The sequence below is a fragment of the Trachemys scripta genome, chromosome 3 (assembly GCF_013100865.1).
Source record: "Trachemys scripta elegans isolate TJP31775 chromosome 3, CAS_Tse_1.0, whole genome shotgun sequence".
In the NCBI taxonomy this organism is placed as follows: domain Eukaryota; kingdom Metazoa; phylum Chordata; order Testudines; family Emydidae; genus Trachemys; species Trachemys scripta.
In genome coordinates, this window is record NC_048300.1 from 82,248,284 (window position 1) to 82,266,767 (window position 18,484).

Sequence of the window (18,484 nt, forward strand, 5' to 3'; positions counted from 1 at the left end):
TTGAGGCTGAAAACCAGCAGTGATATCTGGTGCCCTGCAGGGGAGTGAAGTGCAGTAGTTCCAATCTTTAGGAATCAGTGTCTGCTAAGCAGACAAGCAGACTTGCAGTGCCTGTTTATTTCCTGGGCTAAGGAGTCTTTTACTTTATGCAATAATAAAGAATGTTTTCAAAGCCAAAGAATCCATTTATTGAAAAGAAAAAAAAATTATTTATTGAAAAGAGACAAGGGGGTGGAGTGGGGAGCAGTACAATCACAGATTCGCATATGTCCTGTCTGGTGTGCTGTGCAGTGAGTGCTGCACTTCAGGACAGCTATACTGCATGGTGATGGGGGTTGAGTGCAGAGGGTAAGGGTCGTGGTTTTCAGGGCTGGGTGGTGAAGATACTGGTGTTGGAGGCAGTGGGTGGTGTGAAGAACACGGAAGTTGGGGAAAGTGGGTTGGAGATGACAGTGGGGCACAACAGAAAGAGTTTTGGGACAAGGGCTGTAGGGGGGGGTGGCGTTTGCGGTACTGCTCCTCTTTCTGCATGGCTACCAGCTCCTGGATAGCATCTGCTTGGCGCTCCAGGATGCTTATGAGCCTATCAGTGCTTTGCCGCTGGTGCGCTGCGTTTTCCTGGCTGATCCTGCTTTCTCTCTCCCTCCAGTTCTGTGGTTTCTCATTCTCTTTAATAGATTGCCGCATCACTTCTTGCAGCATGTCTTCCTTGCTTTTTTGCAGTCTCTTCCTGAGTCTTTGCAGTCTCTGAGCAGGCAATAAGAGGGACGGCTGAGGTCTCAAGGTTGATGCAGCTGTATAGGCAAAATGCAACATTTAACAGAGGCAGCATTGTTTATACCAGACAGAGTAATGATTCCCCCCACACACACACTTAAGGAGTAGAAAATACACAGGGTCTACACAATAGCATAATTTCCCCGTCCGAAACAGAGCGCACACATCCCACGGGAGCCTCAAAATGGTGAGTAAGGGGGACTGATTGTTTCAGGGCTGCACTGTCCTCTGGGTTTCTGTGCCTTGGGGAGAGCCAACAGCTTCAGGGAGCACCTACACTGAACACTGTCCCAACATTTTCCACAGGAGTTTGTCCTGGACGATATCTCCAATGCGGCTTCCGCCCTGGCCCATATGTAGCTTGCCTGTGTGCAGCAATGGTCCCGCTGCCCCTCGCGGCACAGTGGTGCGGACACGTTAGCCTGGCTGGGACAAGGACCACGGTGGCTCTCCCGATAAACCTGTGCAAGCGCATTGCACACGTTCTGGATGAGACATTCGAGGAGATTACTGAGGCCGATTACCACGATGTGATAAACCATATCAATGCACTATTCCGCATCTAGGCATGCATGCCTAACCCTTCTCTCCCAAAGAGTCCACACCGAAAAAATTCCTTCCCGAAAAAAAAAACCCGCTTACCGGGAACCTGCTCTTCTGTTTGTCCTCCCAAGTACCGGCCACTGCGACTGGCTACCGTCCTCCTGGCTCGAGAAGAGCTCATGGCTGCATGGCTCCAGGGATTCTGGGGTGTCTCCATCCGGCCCACCACCATCACTCCCGTTTTCCTCCTCTTCCTCCTCCTCCCACCCCGCCCCCACCGGCTCTGAAGTATCCATGGTGGTGCTCGGAGTGGAGGTGAGGTTAACCCCAAGTATCGCAACCAGCTCTTTGTAGAATCGGCAGGTCGCAGGGGGAGCACCCGAGCGGCCGTTTGCATCACGGGCTTTGTGGTAGGCACTCCGCAGCTCCTTCGCTTTAATCCTGCACTGCAGGGTGTCCCGGTCATGGCCCCTTTCCATCATGTCCTTTGATACCTTCCCGAAGGTATTGTAATTCCTACGGCTGGAGCGCAGCTGGGACTGGACAGCTTCCTCCCCCCAAACACTGATGAGGTCCAGCAACTCGCCATTGCTCCATGCTGGGGCTTGCTTGGCGCGTGGAGGCATGGTCACCTGGAAAGATTCGCTGATAGCACTCCACGCCACGCCAGGCTGAGCAAACAGGAAGGGGATTTTTAAAATTCCCGGGGAGTGTTAAAGGGTGGGTCACATGGTTGGTTACCTGAGGCCAGGGCAGTAGAGTTTGAACTGATGACCAGAGTGGCTAGAACATGCATTGTGGGATACTGCCGAATAATTCTGGAGGCCATTCACAGCGCAATGGGCTGCCACACTAGCGCTGCAGCAGCAGCGCAATACTCTCTATTCCTCTCAGAGAGGTGGAGTACATGCAGCGCTGCAACCACGGAGATACAGTCATGCAAATGTCTTGCCAGTGTGGATGGGGACTGAGTTACAGTGCTGGGGGAGCCTTTACAGCGCTGTAACTCGCAAGTGTAGCCAAGGCCTCAGTGTAATCCTCTTGTGGAGAGAAGATTATCACTAGTGCATATGTAAACATGCCTGTTACATGGCTAGTGCTTAAAAATCACGCTTCCTCAGGAAGGTGGGAGGTGATGGAAAAGAAGCAGCTTTACTTATTGAGCAATAATAGTGACTAAGCTGTCAGCCTTTGATGTTGAATTATACTCTATAATAGTCTGTCCCCAACCTACAAATGCATTACAGATGATCTTTTGTTTAATTATGTTTTAGTACAAAGACAACATTTTCTGCATCTATATACTAATGTATCAGTTTTGCTTCTATTATGTTTTTTTTTTTAATTATATGTATTATGATGATCTGAAGGTCTGAGAGGATGGAAATATAAAGAGAGACAATGTGGTTGACTACTAACTTTACATATTTAATCTAATTGTTGATTAAAGGAGTGCTGACCACATTAGGGCTACAAAATTAATATCCTTACAAGTTATGAGTCACAATTCTGTTTCAACATTCTTTCTTGTTTCCACAAAAACTAAAGGTGATTTTTGCTGGCTGCCTTCATGTTTCATGTCAGAATGCTTCTGTGAAAACAGCAAATGTTAGCCTGGAGCAAATATATGAAAACACGAGGTTATAACTCCAAGGTTGCGTGTTTTTTTTTGTTTTGTTTTGTTTTGTTTTGCAATTGTTACTAAAAAAAAAATTGCTTATGATAGTGGGGAAAGTGAAAATGTTTCCCTGTTATCAAAATCACACTACAAATGAGAAGAATCTCTAGTTTTTCCACACAAATATTTTTGAATAGTGAAATATATTACGATCACATAACGAGGAATCACTTCACATCACTGAAAAGAGAGCTGCCTTCAGTGTTGAAAATATAAATTCAACCGTGCATAGAAACACTACAGAATAGTTTAGGCTGGAAGTAAAGAATTATGTCAGATCCAATTGGTATAGTAAGGAAATTTAGGTGGGTAAAATGCAATTACCCATGATGGAATTTGACCAAGAGACTAGTATTAACATCCCTACTGTTCTGAAAAGTGCAGTAGAATCTTTTTATGGACCACAAGCAGTCAGGAGATAAGAGTTAGATCTTCTTCAACACATGAATCAGCAATTAGATTAAATACTTCATATTACTGTTTTCATATGGTAAAAATAATTTATAAAGTGAACACCCTAAATAAATCCCTTGTGCAGCATGCTCCTTCAAGACACAGCATTTATTTACTGAGTTTGGAACAAATAATTCATTTGGATTTGTAGGTATCCATAGTCTCACTACCACGATTCTACTATGTTCCCTCACCAGTGAAGTCAGTCTGCCATCACTTTTCAATCTGTTATGCGTGCTGAATTAAATTTAACTTTAGGAAAATAAAAATGTATTTACTTCTACTATTAAAACCGAAAGACATCAAAATAAACAATATTCATGGGCTAATTTAAGCTGATATAAGCATGGAAATTCAGCATACTTACTCATGGCATGACCAGATCATTGCCTCTGGAGTTAAATTTCACTGGAAGGGATCTAGGGAGATGAGAACTGTGTAATCCTCCCTTGTGGCTGTATTACCTTTTCAGCAGATTTCTCATGGGATGTTGGAGGTAGAGAGAGGACAACACTCCCGCCCTCCAACATCTCATTTCTGGGCCAACCCCTCATACTCTTCCATTCACTGAGTCCTGGATGTATAAGGGTGCTCCAACTGGTCCAAGGCAAGGTGGTGCCATGCAGTTGGTTCAATCTTCTGCATGTAGATCTAAGAGATATGACCTCATTCTTTTATTAACCTATCACATTGTGCCTATTGGTTCACAGGCTTACATGCACTTAAATCCTATGTGATAAAATTAACTTCTCTTCTGAGATTGTTGCAACATTGAGCCATCCCGGGGAGTCGTGAACAGAATGGCAGCCTTAAAGCTAACTTGCATTATTTGTTTGTTTTTTGTTTGACCCTTGATGATGATGATACACTGTAAAAATGTGTGTAGCCCACTCTCAGAGAACCTCTGGTCTTCAAGAGTGGAAGAGTCCACTTATTTCTCCCTTTTAAGACTCTGTTGATCACTTTGCAACCAAAGAGTCTTGGGTTCTCTGTGCACCTTTCTCTCCTTTCCTTCAAGAGCAGGGAAAGCTCTGTGACTCCTGTTGCTGAAAGCAGACACCCTGCAGTCAGCTCCCTTCCTTCAAACACTGGGTGTCTCTGGGCTCAGATCATGTGTCTGGGCAGACCCAACCAAACATTCAAGTCATGGAATTGGCTGCCTTGGCCTGTCAGTAAGGCTGATTACCCAGCTTGCATAGGCTGTTCATGTCTCAGGCACATAGGTATGTAGACCTTTGGGCTTCTGGGGATCTTTCTCTTCTCTGGAGTCTCTAAGAAGGAGGCGGGCTACATGTATAATTAATTTGTATATATTTCCTCTTTCACCATTTTTTATTCTTTATTGTTAAATGTACTTTGTATCTTTATAATCCTTCTTTGTTTTTTGCCTTTTCTCTTCCAGCATCCTCCTAGATGAAGAGGGTCACATTAAGATTACAGGTATGTAAAGAACAGCATTTGATCACTGAAACGTAATCTCTACAGGCCTGCCAACGCACAGCATTGGTTTCCATGCATCAAGCTGTGATCTTGGGTCAGTAGCTGGAACGAGGTTGCTAGAGAAAACCTTGGGGCTGCAGGAAGTGGGATTGATGATTCAGTAGCTGACATTATTCCCTCTGGTCATTGCTGAACCATTGGCCTGGTGTAGCATAAGGGCCCTGTGCATGCAGGAAGTACCATTTTCCAGATAAAATTGGGCTCCTGGCTGTGGCTTCCAGCTCCAGACTTCCAACCCAGGAGTCCCTGCAACCACACCCTTCTGGTATGGCTTCTAGCTCCAGATTAGACTGCAACCAAAAGATGCCTAGAATGGACATCCCTTTGTTGCCTTGGAGCTGCGGTGTGGGCATCATTGCATGCTTGTCCACTTGTGATGATTAGAAATTCCATGTTATTTTTTGCAAGAATTGGGTGTTAACTCCAATGTCCTGTGCAAATTCCAACTAGTGTAACTATATTCTCTTATCCAAATTACCTCTGCCATCTTGGGGATGTATCTTCAGAAGTGTGTGGAAAAATACATGTGCCCAACTTCAGGGTACAAATCCCTACACGCAAGCAGGAATTTTGCTTGTGTATAGCCACGGGCAAATGTAACTTCCAACTTCTGAGTATGTTTTGGTGCTTATGTGCACATAAACTGCACATTACGTGAATGTGCACTTCTGTAAATATTCAATTCTCAGTTGGATTCAGTATTCTGCATCTCTGTCGAAAGCTGTTGGGTTTCATTTGAATGAAAAATGATATTTAAATGTGAGATAATGTTTATAATCATAAACCAAGATCTGACAAGAGTTCTATCTATTTACAAAATATGTCTAGATTTTGGCCTGAGCAAGGAGGCCATTGACCATGACAAGAGAGCGTATTCATTCTGTGGGACAATAGAGTACATGGCCCCAGAGGTGGTCAACCGGCGAGGACACACGCAGAGTGCAGACTGGTGGTCCTTTGGTGTGCTAATGGTAAGGATGAATTATGTTTCTTTTTTCATTCTTTTGGCAGCTGTCTGGATATTTCAGGCTAAGAGGGCTCACTTTCAGCAATTAATGGACTGGTAGTAAGGAGGACATAAATGGGTGATGATTGCTTTGATCGTTCACATGGCGTCAGCAGTAGGAAACTAATTACTTCTGACATTATATGAGATGACATATGGCCACTAATTTCTCACTCCCTCATTCCAATTCTCTCATAAGGTGGCTGTTATAATTGATTGCCATGAGTCATGATAACCTTATTCCAAAGAGATAGGCAGACCAAGATTAGAAAAATACAGTCACCCCAGGAATAAATAGGATCACTGTTTTGTTATTTACTAGCTTGGTTCTTGAGTGGAAGCAATTCCTCATGTGGGATCTGTCCATAGGATGTCCCTGACCTCTTAGAGAAACTTAGAGAAAAGGGGGTCATTGATAATAATGTCTACATCTGTGAAATGAAGGCTTCTGTCTTACTAGTATATACTAAACCTTCCAAGGTATTTTATTACATACTTATTTTTGGAGCATACTTTTCATGGTCTGCTTCCACTAAAGGAAAATTCATTATTGATATATTTGCCACATATGATGTCACTCTTTCTTCCTTTTATTAATTGTCTCCTTTGCATCATTATAGTGCTCAGTATTTTTAATCTTTTTTTCTCCGTTTCTTTCTCTCCTACTCCCCTCCTCAGTGATTTAATATATTGGAAAAGATAATGGAATACAGAAAGAGATGAGATAGAGATAGTAAAAGCATCTTAACTGTAAGCTGGTGCTTAAGCCTTTGAGTGCTGCCAGAGACACCTCAGAGAAAAAAAAGCTTTAATCACTTTAACCTTTTTTCCTTTTAATAATTAATGGATTGAAGCAGTAAAAAGGGATTTCTATAAGCAAAAAGTATGGGAGGATATCTGCTGCTAGCATTTTCCTCTTTTTGTATCTCCTTATGCGGTATTTTCCTTGAACTGTAACCAACATACTCTGGTGGAGAAGCTGTTCTTAAGATAATCTAAGGATCAGAAGGAATTAAGTGATATTCAGATATTGGTTAGAATTCACCTCAAAGCAATTTGCAATGTGTTGTCAAATTCACATGAAAAAATATACTAGTTGGAGGCATGTACATACCTTGATGGAAAATGTATGTAAGAGTATTATTCATATCCAAAATCTTGATCAATAGGTTAAGAAATATGTTCCCTGCAGTAAGTTCTAAATGATAGCGATAAAATGGTATTTACCCTAGCAATGAGACCCGTCACCAAATAGTGATACTCCCTTGTTTCCTTTTATACCATTTGCTTCAATTCATAATATACAGCAACAGCATAAAGAGGAAAATAATTATACGCCATTTTAAGGGCTTGTTCACTTGAGCCACAATGTAGGATCAAAGCACATAAAATGTAGATTCAAGGATCAAAATGGACTGGATAAAAAGAGATCAAAGACTTGGCCCTAAAATAGGGATCTCTGAGATGGGTCAGTGGTTGCCAAGAGAATATTGTAATTCTATCTAAACAAGCTGTTCAAGCTCTAGTGTGTTGTTCCCACTTTATTATGGATGTGGGCTTGTCTAGAGCAAAGCAGATCTGAGGTGCTGAGCACCCTCCGCAACCACTGACATCAATACAAGGTGAGGGTACTCTGCACCTCCCAGGAACTGGCCCTAAATTATCAAAGCAAATAAGCCCTGGGACAACAGTACAAGTAAAGGAGAACAGTGGGATTGGTGATGGTGAAAAATGGTAGGAAGGAATGCTGGAAGAGGTGGGATATAAAGGAGCAGTTGAGGAGAACAACAGCCCATTACAAGCATAGGTAGGGGCAGCAAGACTGAAGATGCAAAGCTCTTTATTAAGAACTAATGAAGTTCTGTCAGTCGGCATTAGCAGCGTCATACTGTTAACACAGAAACAAACATTGTTTTTGAATCAATACCAATATAAAGGCTTGTGTTCTGAGTTCAGGCTGGAGGATAGTAATTCATGAGTTCTGATCTTGGTTCTGACTCTGACTTCATCTGGGTCCTTGGATACATAAGAAGAAAGGTCTCTTCTTCAGATTTCACAGGTATAAAATGGAGATAACAGGGACAGAGTCTCCAGTCTGCTTTACACGGCACAAAGAGAACTTGGAGCATCCAGAGATTGTCTCACATAAGAGGAGGCAGGGGGCCTGGTGAAGTAGCGAGGGGGTGAGGAGAAGATGAGACGTTACACCATTCAACTTACACCAGGACCAGTTGGCTGAGACTGGAGAAGTTATGACCAGGTCCCCATCAGCCTCCTCTCTTAAGCACAATGGAGAATCAAGCTAAATAATATTTAGTTACCCATCTAATTGAAGAGTTGATCTAAGTTTGTCAAGCACTTTGAAGCTGAAGTCCAGTTTAAAATATTATTATTACTGTCACGCTGTCTGGAGTGGCTCATGATCAAGAATGCCAACCTCAGTGCAGACTGACAAAAGCAGGGTAGACACCCTGAACTGGTGGTATGTTCTATAATTAGATTTCACCAACCAGTTACAAATGTGAACTCCTGAATCACTGTAACAGTCTTACCATGTAGTTCCAGACAGTCTCCATGTAGTCTCCAGACAGGCTGGACTTAGTGATAATTGGTCACTTACACCAAAAATCATAAAATATTCAGGTTGCTCCCAGTCCCAAGAGACCAGTCACTTACCCCAGGCCAATTTGTACCCTAGATCTCATACCAAAGAGAACACTGGGAGCCAATCCCATAGTAAACTAATTAAGGATTTATTAACTAGGAAAAAGAAATGAGAGAGTTGTTTACAAGTTAAAACAGGTAGTATATATCCACAAATGAGTTCAGTCTGTGGTTCCAAAAGGTGACAGAAATGTAGGAATCTGTCAGCACTGAATGTCTTTTTAGAGCTAAGCCAAATTGCCCCTGGGGATCTCAGCTTTTTTTATTTCTTAGCTCCAGCCCTTGCAAAAGTTCAAATAGCAAAGAGATAAAAATCTTCCTGTCTGCGATCTTTATTTCCCTTTTTCTGAATTCAAGCGGATGGGATGTGCTTTCTTGCACCTAGCACCTTTGTGGGTGTAAGAGGGCCATTAAACCAATCCGTGCATTGTGATGTTCCACAATGGCCCATTTAGCCTTGATAGTTCTTCTGCATGGGCAGGGGAACCACTTTTCCTGCCTTGGTTCACAAGTTCAGAGCAGGCAATTTTACAATTTTAAACCAAACCTTATATACTACTTTATAGCATGGGATACATACATTACAAGTAGTATTACTGCATGTAGCAACTTACAAGCATTTTATAGAGATTAAACACATTCTTAGAAGTTTAACAACCATCTTGATCAATATTAACATACAGGTGAGCTGGTCCAGTTTCTAGCTACAAATTTGGCTCAGCTGACACCTACAGCCTTAGCAAGGGCTGGCACCTGGTTTACCAGCATCACAATCATTATCGTTTTTATTATCAAAATGATCTTAACTGACAAGGTTATCCTGGTCTCTTTGAAATCAATGGGGGTTTTGCCATTGACTTCTGTGAAACCAAAACTTGCCTCACTTAGTACCAATAGCCTGTCTGAGTCTTTGATGGTAGACCTTTGTAAATCAAAAATGCTACTTATCCTGCTGTATTTATGATCATGTAAATACCACAGTTTGCCAATTAATGTTTCAGAATTTGCTTAAGGTAGTATAGTACATGTCCATAGGAATGGTCATATCAGATGAGATCTTGTATCTGGCTCCAATATCCTGCTTTAAACACACAGCATCAATCCTTGATGTTCTTTTAGTAAATGATGGTACCTGGCATGAGCCTACTTACAAATGTGTTCCAAGGGGTGTAAAGGTGTGTAAAGGTATGGCTTATCATGACCAGACTCCTTTTGTTTTCTGTCTTCCTGCCTGCCACTCACCCCTAAGACCTGAGATTTCAGATACCAGCTCACAGGTCCGTTCTAGTGGTGTTATAAAAGCTTTTCACCGAGAGAAAAGTTAATTGACTTAAATGGCTAAAAAGTTGTGTATAAACCTAGTCCATTTTCTGCTACGTCATGAGAGATTTGGTAACAACACCATAGATCTAGATCCCTGGTGGATTGGGCTGTCATTGAGATAGCATCTGCAAATCTATTGGGAGGCCTGTAGTCACAATGGTCTCTTAGTATGAATTTCTGGCTGATTTACAGAGCTCCAGGCCTGGAGGAGGCTGTTTGTTTTTCCTGAAGTGAAGAGAGTTAGACACTCTACAAACAACTTCATATGCATGTGGTGGGATGTGAACGATGACTGGGCTAGAGATCCCAAGTAAAAAGATACGTGTTAATACTTATATATGCAATGTAGGAATGCATAAAGAATAAAATGAAGTGCCTTTCTTTAGTTGCTGCACCTGCAGAATTTGTAAGTAGAGAAAGGAGATGCTAATGAACATCTTACTCTGCTTCTGGCCAGCCAGAGAATGTTTTGCTCTGATAATTTTTGCCTTAAAGCTAACTGTACTACAGAGCTCTCTACACTAAGGACTGTACAGTGTACACACACTTACCTGGTTAGCTCAATACTAAGCATCACAGCAAGATTACCTCCTTTGCAAAATCCGGGTCTAACAATGTCCTTTTATTTTCATTGTGAGGGATGCTTTTCCTAATTCAGATTATTTTGCATGTGAATAGCAGTTATGTGAAGATCTTCAAGCTCTTTACAAACACTAATTAAGTATGCCTCTTGTAGGTGATGCAATTCTGTCCACCAACCTGAGGGGAAGCTTCTACCAGCACCTGCTCATGTCCTGGGGTGCAGCTCCATCCCAGACCTTCCAGTGAACCCTTCAGTTTGCCTTCTCTCCCCCCCCTGCCTGCTCTACAGTGCTCTCCTTCTTCCTGGGAGCAGAAGTTTCCCATCTGCTCTCCTCCTCTAACCTTCCACTTGCCCCAGTGACCCAATCCCTTCCCATCTCCTGATCTCCCTCGCATCCACTCTCATCCCCTCATTTACTCATCTCCTTAACTGCTCACTCTCCTCTGGCTCTTCCCCTCACAATACAGCAGGGGCGGCCAACCTGTGGCTCCAGAGCCACATGCGGCTCTTCAGAAGTTAATATGCGGCTCCTTGTATAGGCATCAACGCCAGGGCTGGAGCTACAGGCACCAACTTTCCAATGTGCCGGGGGGTGCTCACTGCTCAACCCTTGGCTCTGCCACGGGCCCTGCCCCCACGCCACCCCTTCCCTCCCCGCGAGCCTCCTACACACCAAGAAACAGCTGATCGAGAGGTGTGGGGAGGGAGAGGGAGGCGCTGATCGGTGGGGCTGCCAGTGGGTGGGAGGCACTGGTAGTGGGGGGGAGAGGAGCTGATGGGAGGCTGCTAACATATTACTGTGGCTCTTTGGCAATGTACATTGGTAAATTCTGGCTCATTCTCAGGCTCGGGTTGGCCACCCCTGCAATACAGGCATGCTTTAGTCTCTCCGTTAATATAAAAACTACCCTTCACCCTACTTGCCCCATCTCCCTTCTCCCCTTTGTCTTTAAACTCATTGAACACACTACACCTCTACTTCAATATAATGCTGTCCTTGGGAGCCTTACCGCGTTATAGGTGAAACCGCGTTATATCAAACTTGCTTTGATCCACCGGAGTGCACAGCCCCTGCTCCCCCACCACCACCACCCCGGAGCACTGCTTTACCACGTTCTATCCAAATTCATGTTATATCGGGTCGCGTTATATCGGGGTAGAGGTGTATTTACAATTGCTGCCTGGAGTTCCTTACCTCCAATTTCATCCTAGATCTTCTCCATTCTGGTTTGTACCTCGTGCCCTCCACTGAAACTACTCTGGCCAGAGTTTCTGATGATCTCTTCTTAACCAAATCTCACCACCAGTACTCCATCCTCATACTTCTTGACCTGTCATCCACCTTTCACACAGGCGACCATGCTCTTCTTCTTGCAATTTTGTCCTCTCTTGTCCTCCATGATTCTGTCCTCTCCTGGTTCTCCTCCTACCTCTCTAGTAAATCATTCAGCATATTCTTCAGAGGATCCTCCTCATCCCCCCTTCAGCTTTCTGTGGGAGTTCCACAAGGCTCTGTCCTTGGTCCCCTTCTGTTCTCCCTCTACAGTTTTTCTCTGAGTAATCTCATCTGAAACCACAAATTCAATGACTATCGCTATGCGGAAAACTCACAGATCTACCTCTGTACCCCAGACTTGTATCCTTCTGCTTAAATGAAATTCTTGACCTGTCTCTCTGACATCTCATCCTTGTAGATGGCTAGCCATCAGCTCAAGATCAATGCAACAAAGCCCCTAATTGCCCCCTTTCCCTGCCCAAATCCTCTCTGTTACCTTCTTTCTCAAGCACTGTGAACTATACCACTAACCTGCCTATCATCTTGGACTCAGACCTCTCTCTAGGTACTCTGATCCAGGCTGTGTCTAAGTCTTGTAGATTCTTTCTGCATAACATCTCTAAGTACGGCCTTTCTTATCCATCCACACAGCTAAAACTCTCATCATTCATATCTTGATTACTACAACATCCTTTTCTCTGACCTTGAGAAATGCAATTTTGCCCCAATCATATCTATTCAAAAATTTTCCTAACTCATCACTTTGACCGTGTCATCATTCTCTTTGCAGCCCTTCCCTGGCTCCCTCTTCTCTATCATACCAAACATATGCTACTTGTCTTCACTTTCAAGGCCCTTCACAGTCTATTCCCATCCTACCTATCATCTCCATTCAGTATCAAAAGGCTGACTTGCATGTCTGATCAGCCCATAATGCCAACATCTATTGTCCACTTGTTACATTTTCAAACAAGCACCTGTGTGTTTTCTCCCATGCTGTCCTTCATAAACATCCACAGAGCTACCTTACGATTGTCCTTCAAACCCTCCTTTGCCACGATGCCTACAAAAAGCTTGACGGTGGTATTGGGGTTCTCTCAAGATTTCTTCCATTCAGCCTCTAAGAACTCAGTTTGACTTAAGTCTTGTCACTCTAGTTCTTTTATTTGGCATACAGCAAAGCTATACTGAGTTGATCAGACTCAAGTGTAGGGGATGGGCACACCTCTTTCTTTATATACATTTACATATTACACTGGGTTTACTATGCACTGAATCACACATTTGGGGATTGGCTTGGTTATTTTGTAGGACTCAATCCCTGAATACCACGCACTGTTCATGCACGACTTACTCTTTACCTTATCTTACGTTCCAGGCTTATCTTATCCATTGTTATCTTGTCCATTGTAAATGGTTCCATGGGTATTCCCCCTTATCTTAGGTTGTACAGACATTCTGTTTACAGCCTGCTGATGCATTTACCTCCCAAATCCTCTCTCTCAAAAAATGAGGCCTCACCCATGTCCAGTTACTCATGTCAAGCCAAGCCTACTTTTGTTTTTGTTTTTTATATTAGCATTTGTTTTATGTGCATTATATTTCTGTCTTTCTGTGCATTTTTTTAAGTTTACTACCCAGCAACACATCTTCAACACTACAGAAGTTATTTGAACTACTATTAATGCTAAGCTTAAAGTACAAACTAGGGGACGCAAGCTCACCTGTGGCAGGGGTTCTCAACCTTTTTCTTTGAGGCCCCCTCAACATGCATGTTTGGGTGGAAGCAGGGCCCAGCGGGACTCAGGCCATCTCTGCAAGGCACAGGAAGGGAGTGCCACCTCCACCCCCTGACTTACCTCAACAGGCCATCCAGCCTGTCTGGGATGGGGGGTGGCACAAGAAAAAATTATAGCTTAAAGACGGTGGGCGGGGGGGGGGGCGGTGAGCGCTCAGCTCAAAAAGTTTGAAAACCACTCAGGATGCAGGAAGAGGGGTAGCTAGGGGCTGTGTGCGGGCAGGGGGTAGCTCAGGGTGCAGAGAAAGGAGTAGCTAGAGGCTGTGTGTGGGCAGGGGCGGGTGGCTCAGGGTGCAGGCAGGGGTAGTTCAGGATGCAGAGAAAGGGGTAGCTAGGGGCTGTGTGTGGGCAGGGGGTAGTTCAGTGTGCAGGGAAGGCATAGCTAGGGGGCTGTGTATGGGTAGGGGGGTAGCTCAGGGAGCAGGGTGGGAGGTAGCTCTAGGGGCTGTGTGTGGGCAGGGGGTATCTCTGGGTGCGGGTGAGGGTAGCTAGGGGCTGTGTGTGGATGGGAGTGTAATTCAGGGTGCAGAGAAAGCGGTAGCTAGGGGCTGTGTGCAGGCAAGGCGGGTAGCTCAGGGTGTAGGGAGAGGAGTAGCTAGGAGCTGTGTGCTGCGAGGGCACCCCCCACTGTGGTTGCTGCTTCCCAAGGGCTCTGCCAGCCCCGGAGCTGGTTTCCCCCCCCCCCCCCGCCCCAAGCAGCTCTTACTGGCTGCACAAGCAGTCAAGAGGGGCTGGGAGCTGAGGTGCAGCCACAGCCCCAGGCACCAGCAACACGAGAAGGAGACAGGGAAGCACTTGGCCGACTGCTCCATGGCACCAGCCAGAGCAGGAGCCGCCCCACCCTGGCCGGCCTTTGACCTGGCCGGGGACTCAGGGGCGGGGAAGGGTGAAGCTGACGGGGGACTGCTTGCAGCGACTGCTCCCCCCTCCCCCACCAGGGCCACAGACCTCCCAGATGAGAACCACTGACCTAGGGTATAGCCCACCAGCATGTAATTTGACATTATAAGCTTGCTTTGCCTTTAAAGCATTTTTTCATCATTTCAACTTTGCTTTATTTTAATTGCATTATAAAAAACTTGTACAAAATATAAAAATATTTTTTATTTATTACTATAGGAAATGCAGGTGTGAAACAGAATGCAAACAAATTAAAATACCATTCCCCGGGTCCTGGTGTGCTGAGACCACTGCCTGTGTCTTGCTGACTAGCATTGCCTTGTTGTTTTCTTGTACTCCCCTGTCACTCTGAATCCATCTGTTGTCTCTTGTCTTATCCTTAGATTGTAAGCTCTTTGGGACAGGCACCATCTTTTTGTGGGTGATTGTACAGTGCCTGTCATAGTGGGGCTCTGGTCCAATCCTGGAGCTCCTAGGTGCTGCAATAATACAAATAATAAATAATTATAATAAAATAATCTGTTTTATAAATGAGATATATGAGACACTGAGCAATTAAGTGACGTTGCCCGAGGCCACCTAGATGAAAGTGAGAGTGGAGCCCAAGAGCCCTGACTGGAATGTTCAACTCTCTGAACCAAGTATCAGAGGGGTAGCCGTGTTAGTCTGAATCTGTAAAAAGCAACAGAGGGTCCTGTGGCACCTTTGAGACTAACAGAAGTACTGGGAGCATAAGCTTTTGTGGGTCTTGCATCTGAAGAAGTGAGGTTCTGACCCACGAAAGCTTATGCTCCCAGTACTTCTGTTAGTCTCAAAGGTGCCACAGGACCCTCTGTTGCTTTTCTCTGAACCAAGTGATTTCAGGTTCCTAGTGCAACCTTGAACATCATCCCAGGTTCACAACATTTCAGCAGACCTGGAGTGAAGTTGTTTGTGCAACCTATCCTTTCCACCACCCCCAGCTCTCAACTTAATTTTGTTAGCTCACTGGATCTCATTGAAGATAAACTCCTTCCCCTCACTCCCTCATTGAGTGTAGATTCCCCATCCCCGGGTCTTCAGAGGACACTACGTGGCTGCTTCTCTTATCTTGCTGCTTTGTGGGATCACTAGGTAAATGTTACCGCCTCTCCCCCATCAAAAACGTATGATGAGGTGAAGTAGGAGAGAGGAAACGTTTCCTCTTTTGCAGTAGCTGGCAGTATGATGAGGCAGGAGTGTATGGCATCCCATAATTTCTAACATGGTAGCTAAGGAGCCTTCAGGGATTCCCTAGCAACTACTTATTAGAGAAGGGAAACCTCATAATCCATAACATGCTGTTGCTAGTGTTTTTCCTCTCCCACTGCTCATTAGTAAGGGTGAGAGGTCAGGATTAGGGAAAAGCAGCAGTCTTTCAAAGGTACTGGATGGAGTGGGCACACAGTGTCTCTGAATATGGGGGCTCATGATGGAGCTGGTGAGAGGGGAGGGAAGTGGTCAGGGACACAGCCAGTGGGCCCTCTAGAATACCATCAGGGTAAGCAGGTGGTACACAAGGAACAAGCTATGAGATGGCTTATGTATTGGGAGGGGTGGATCCTGAAACTCTCAGCAGAACTGCAGTGTTCTGTGATGGGTTTGGTGTCCACTCACATCACCCTAATCCTGCAGTTTGTTTACTCCTAGGCCTGACACCCAGTCAATCTGCTGTGACCATCAGAAGCAGTGTATCTATGTGCAGGGGTGTCAGCTGTGAGGCCTAACTCTTTTTGTCAAGTCTCATGTTCAGTATTGAACTGAATTCTTAATTCTCTGATAATAAACAGGAAACTGGGGGTGTGCTGTGCAGTGGCATTAGCTGGTGAAGACATAAGCTATTTCAAATTACAAGGGTGTTTTTCTGTTTACTTAATCTTTGCTAACCTTCTTCAACATTATGTTAAACACAATGGCATTGCCGTTACAGAAACATCAATGCTTTCTTCCAGATCCTGCCTTGATTCAGTTCACTGAAGGAAAAAGCATTGATGCATACAATGTGCTGGAGCCGCACTGCACTGACTTTTAAATATTGATGTTAAGTGCATGTCTTTTGAATTTGATTTCATCTTTATATTAGAACCATGTAATTGTAGAAATGTGGTAACAAAGTACTAGTGATTGAGACATTGTGGTAAATGTTCTGTATGGTGCTCAAGGGAGTTACTAGCACAACTCCCTAATGCCAGTCAACAAATGTCTCTGTCTTTATTTTATTTTTTTAAAGAACACTGTGCAGGCAGGATGCTGGCTCCTGGGCTGGCAGAGCCCTCAGTGAGCAGCAAATGCTGGGGGAGGGTGCCCTCTGGGCACACAGTTCCTACTTATCCCTCTCCCTGCACTCTGAGCGACCCCCCTGCCTACACACAGCCCCTAGCTACTCATCTCTCCATGCACCCTGAGCTACCCCCTGCCTGCACATAACCTCTAGCTACCCCTGTCCCTGCACCCTGAGCTATCACTCTGCCTTGCAGGCTGATTTGCCTTCTGTGTCCACACTGCAAATACAGGTCTTTCTATGGTCTCCCTGATGAACGGAAGCTGCAGTCTTTTTCTTCCTCCGTGGCCAATGGCCAGGTTGTCACTCATATTACTGTCTCCTGCCTCGAATGTGTCAGGCTATGCCTTATACCAAAATGAACAAACTGCAGCCACTTTTAATTTTCTTAAATTAGGATTTTAAGAGCAAGAAGCTCACAGGAGAAGAAAGCATGAAAAACATAATGTGTTAGATATCTAAACATCCATGCTTCTAAAAATATGGAGACAATTCAGTATAATGCATATTCCTTTTCTTACCACTTAACGGAAGGGTATTTAAGTCTCATTTTTTAAAATGACTTGGGTGCTTTCAATGGGATAACGTGATATTAGTCAAATCAACAGCGTGTCATCGCTGGTAAATAGTATCAATGGCCAATGAGGGTCTGGCTGTAGAATCTTGCCTACGAGCTCGGGATTCTACTGATCGCCATATTTGGGGTCGGGAAGGAATTTTCCTCCAGGGTAGATTGGCAGAGGCCCTGGAGGTTTTTCGCCTTCCTCCGCAGCATGGGGCGGGGGTCGCTAGCTGGAGGATTCTCTGCGACTTGAAGTCTTTAAATCACAGAATTTGGGGACTTCAACAGCAGAGTCAAGGGAAAGGGGTTGGGTCAGCTTCTGTGGCCTGCATCATGCAGGGGGTCAGACTAGATGATCATAATGGTCCCTTCTGACCTGAAAGTCTGAGTCTATGAGTCTAAAGGGACTTTGGCCCCTAAGTCACTTAGGCATGTCTGTGAATTTTACCCAAAATCTTATTCCCCTCTAATAAAACAGCTACTTCTCTCTGACTCTCCAAGCCAACCACCCTTCCTCACTTTTCTGTCCCTTTGTTTTCTGAGTCTGGCTTATAATTGTCCACACATATTTGAAAGTCCTTTGTCTCCTTTCAAGTACCTGTTTTCAGTAGCTTCAGGGAGCTCGTTGTTTTCTAAGGTTAAGCCTCAACTCTCCCTCTCCTTCTGTTTCCTCCCCACAAAACTGTTATAACAATGTAATGGTTTTGTTACTCTGTGGTCCAAGTTATTAAATCATCAGGTACTTTTCCTGGTGACTATGATTGCTGAAGAAGGCATTTTATAGGCTTTTATAAGTTTGGGCATGACATGAGCATGAAAGCTTTCCCTTTAAGCCACAGAACTTCCCTCTATTTAAAACAGGAAATGCAGTTGTTTTGGTGTGGCCAATACTGTAGCATCTGTTGATAAGGTTTTCATAGTGACCATTACATCTTATTGGCCAGAGGAGTGGTGAATGATAATGAGAACTGCAAAATACAACTGACTGGTTAGAAAGTCCATGACCAGAATGCTAAAGGAGTAAAGAGGTAAAAGGACGCCATTTATTTATTTATGTATTTATTTTATGAAGATATATTAGTCTGTCACACCTCTCCCCTTCAGGCTGCTAGCACTGCTAGT

General features: G+C 44.4%; 1 protein-coding gene across 2 annotated transcripts in view; it reads left to right on the forward strand.

The window, feature by feature from the left end:
* Nucleotides 1-18,484, forward strand: part of RPS6KA2 (ribosomal protein S6 kinase A2) — a 432,449-nt gene that overhangs the window by 338,638 nt on the left and 75,327 nt on the right. For both annotated transcript variants that reach the window (XM_034765236.1, XM_034765237.1), the window contains 2 exons: nt 4,854-4,891; nt 5,780-5,922. In XM_034765236.1, the coding sequence (XP_034621127.1) occupies nt 4,854-4,891; nt 5,780-5,922 (181 nt within the window). The remainder of the gene's footprint in view (nt 1-4,853; nt 4,892-5,779; nt 5,923-18,484) is intronic.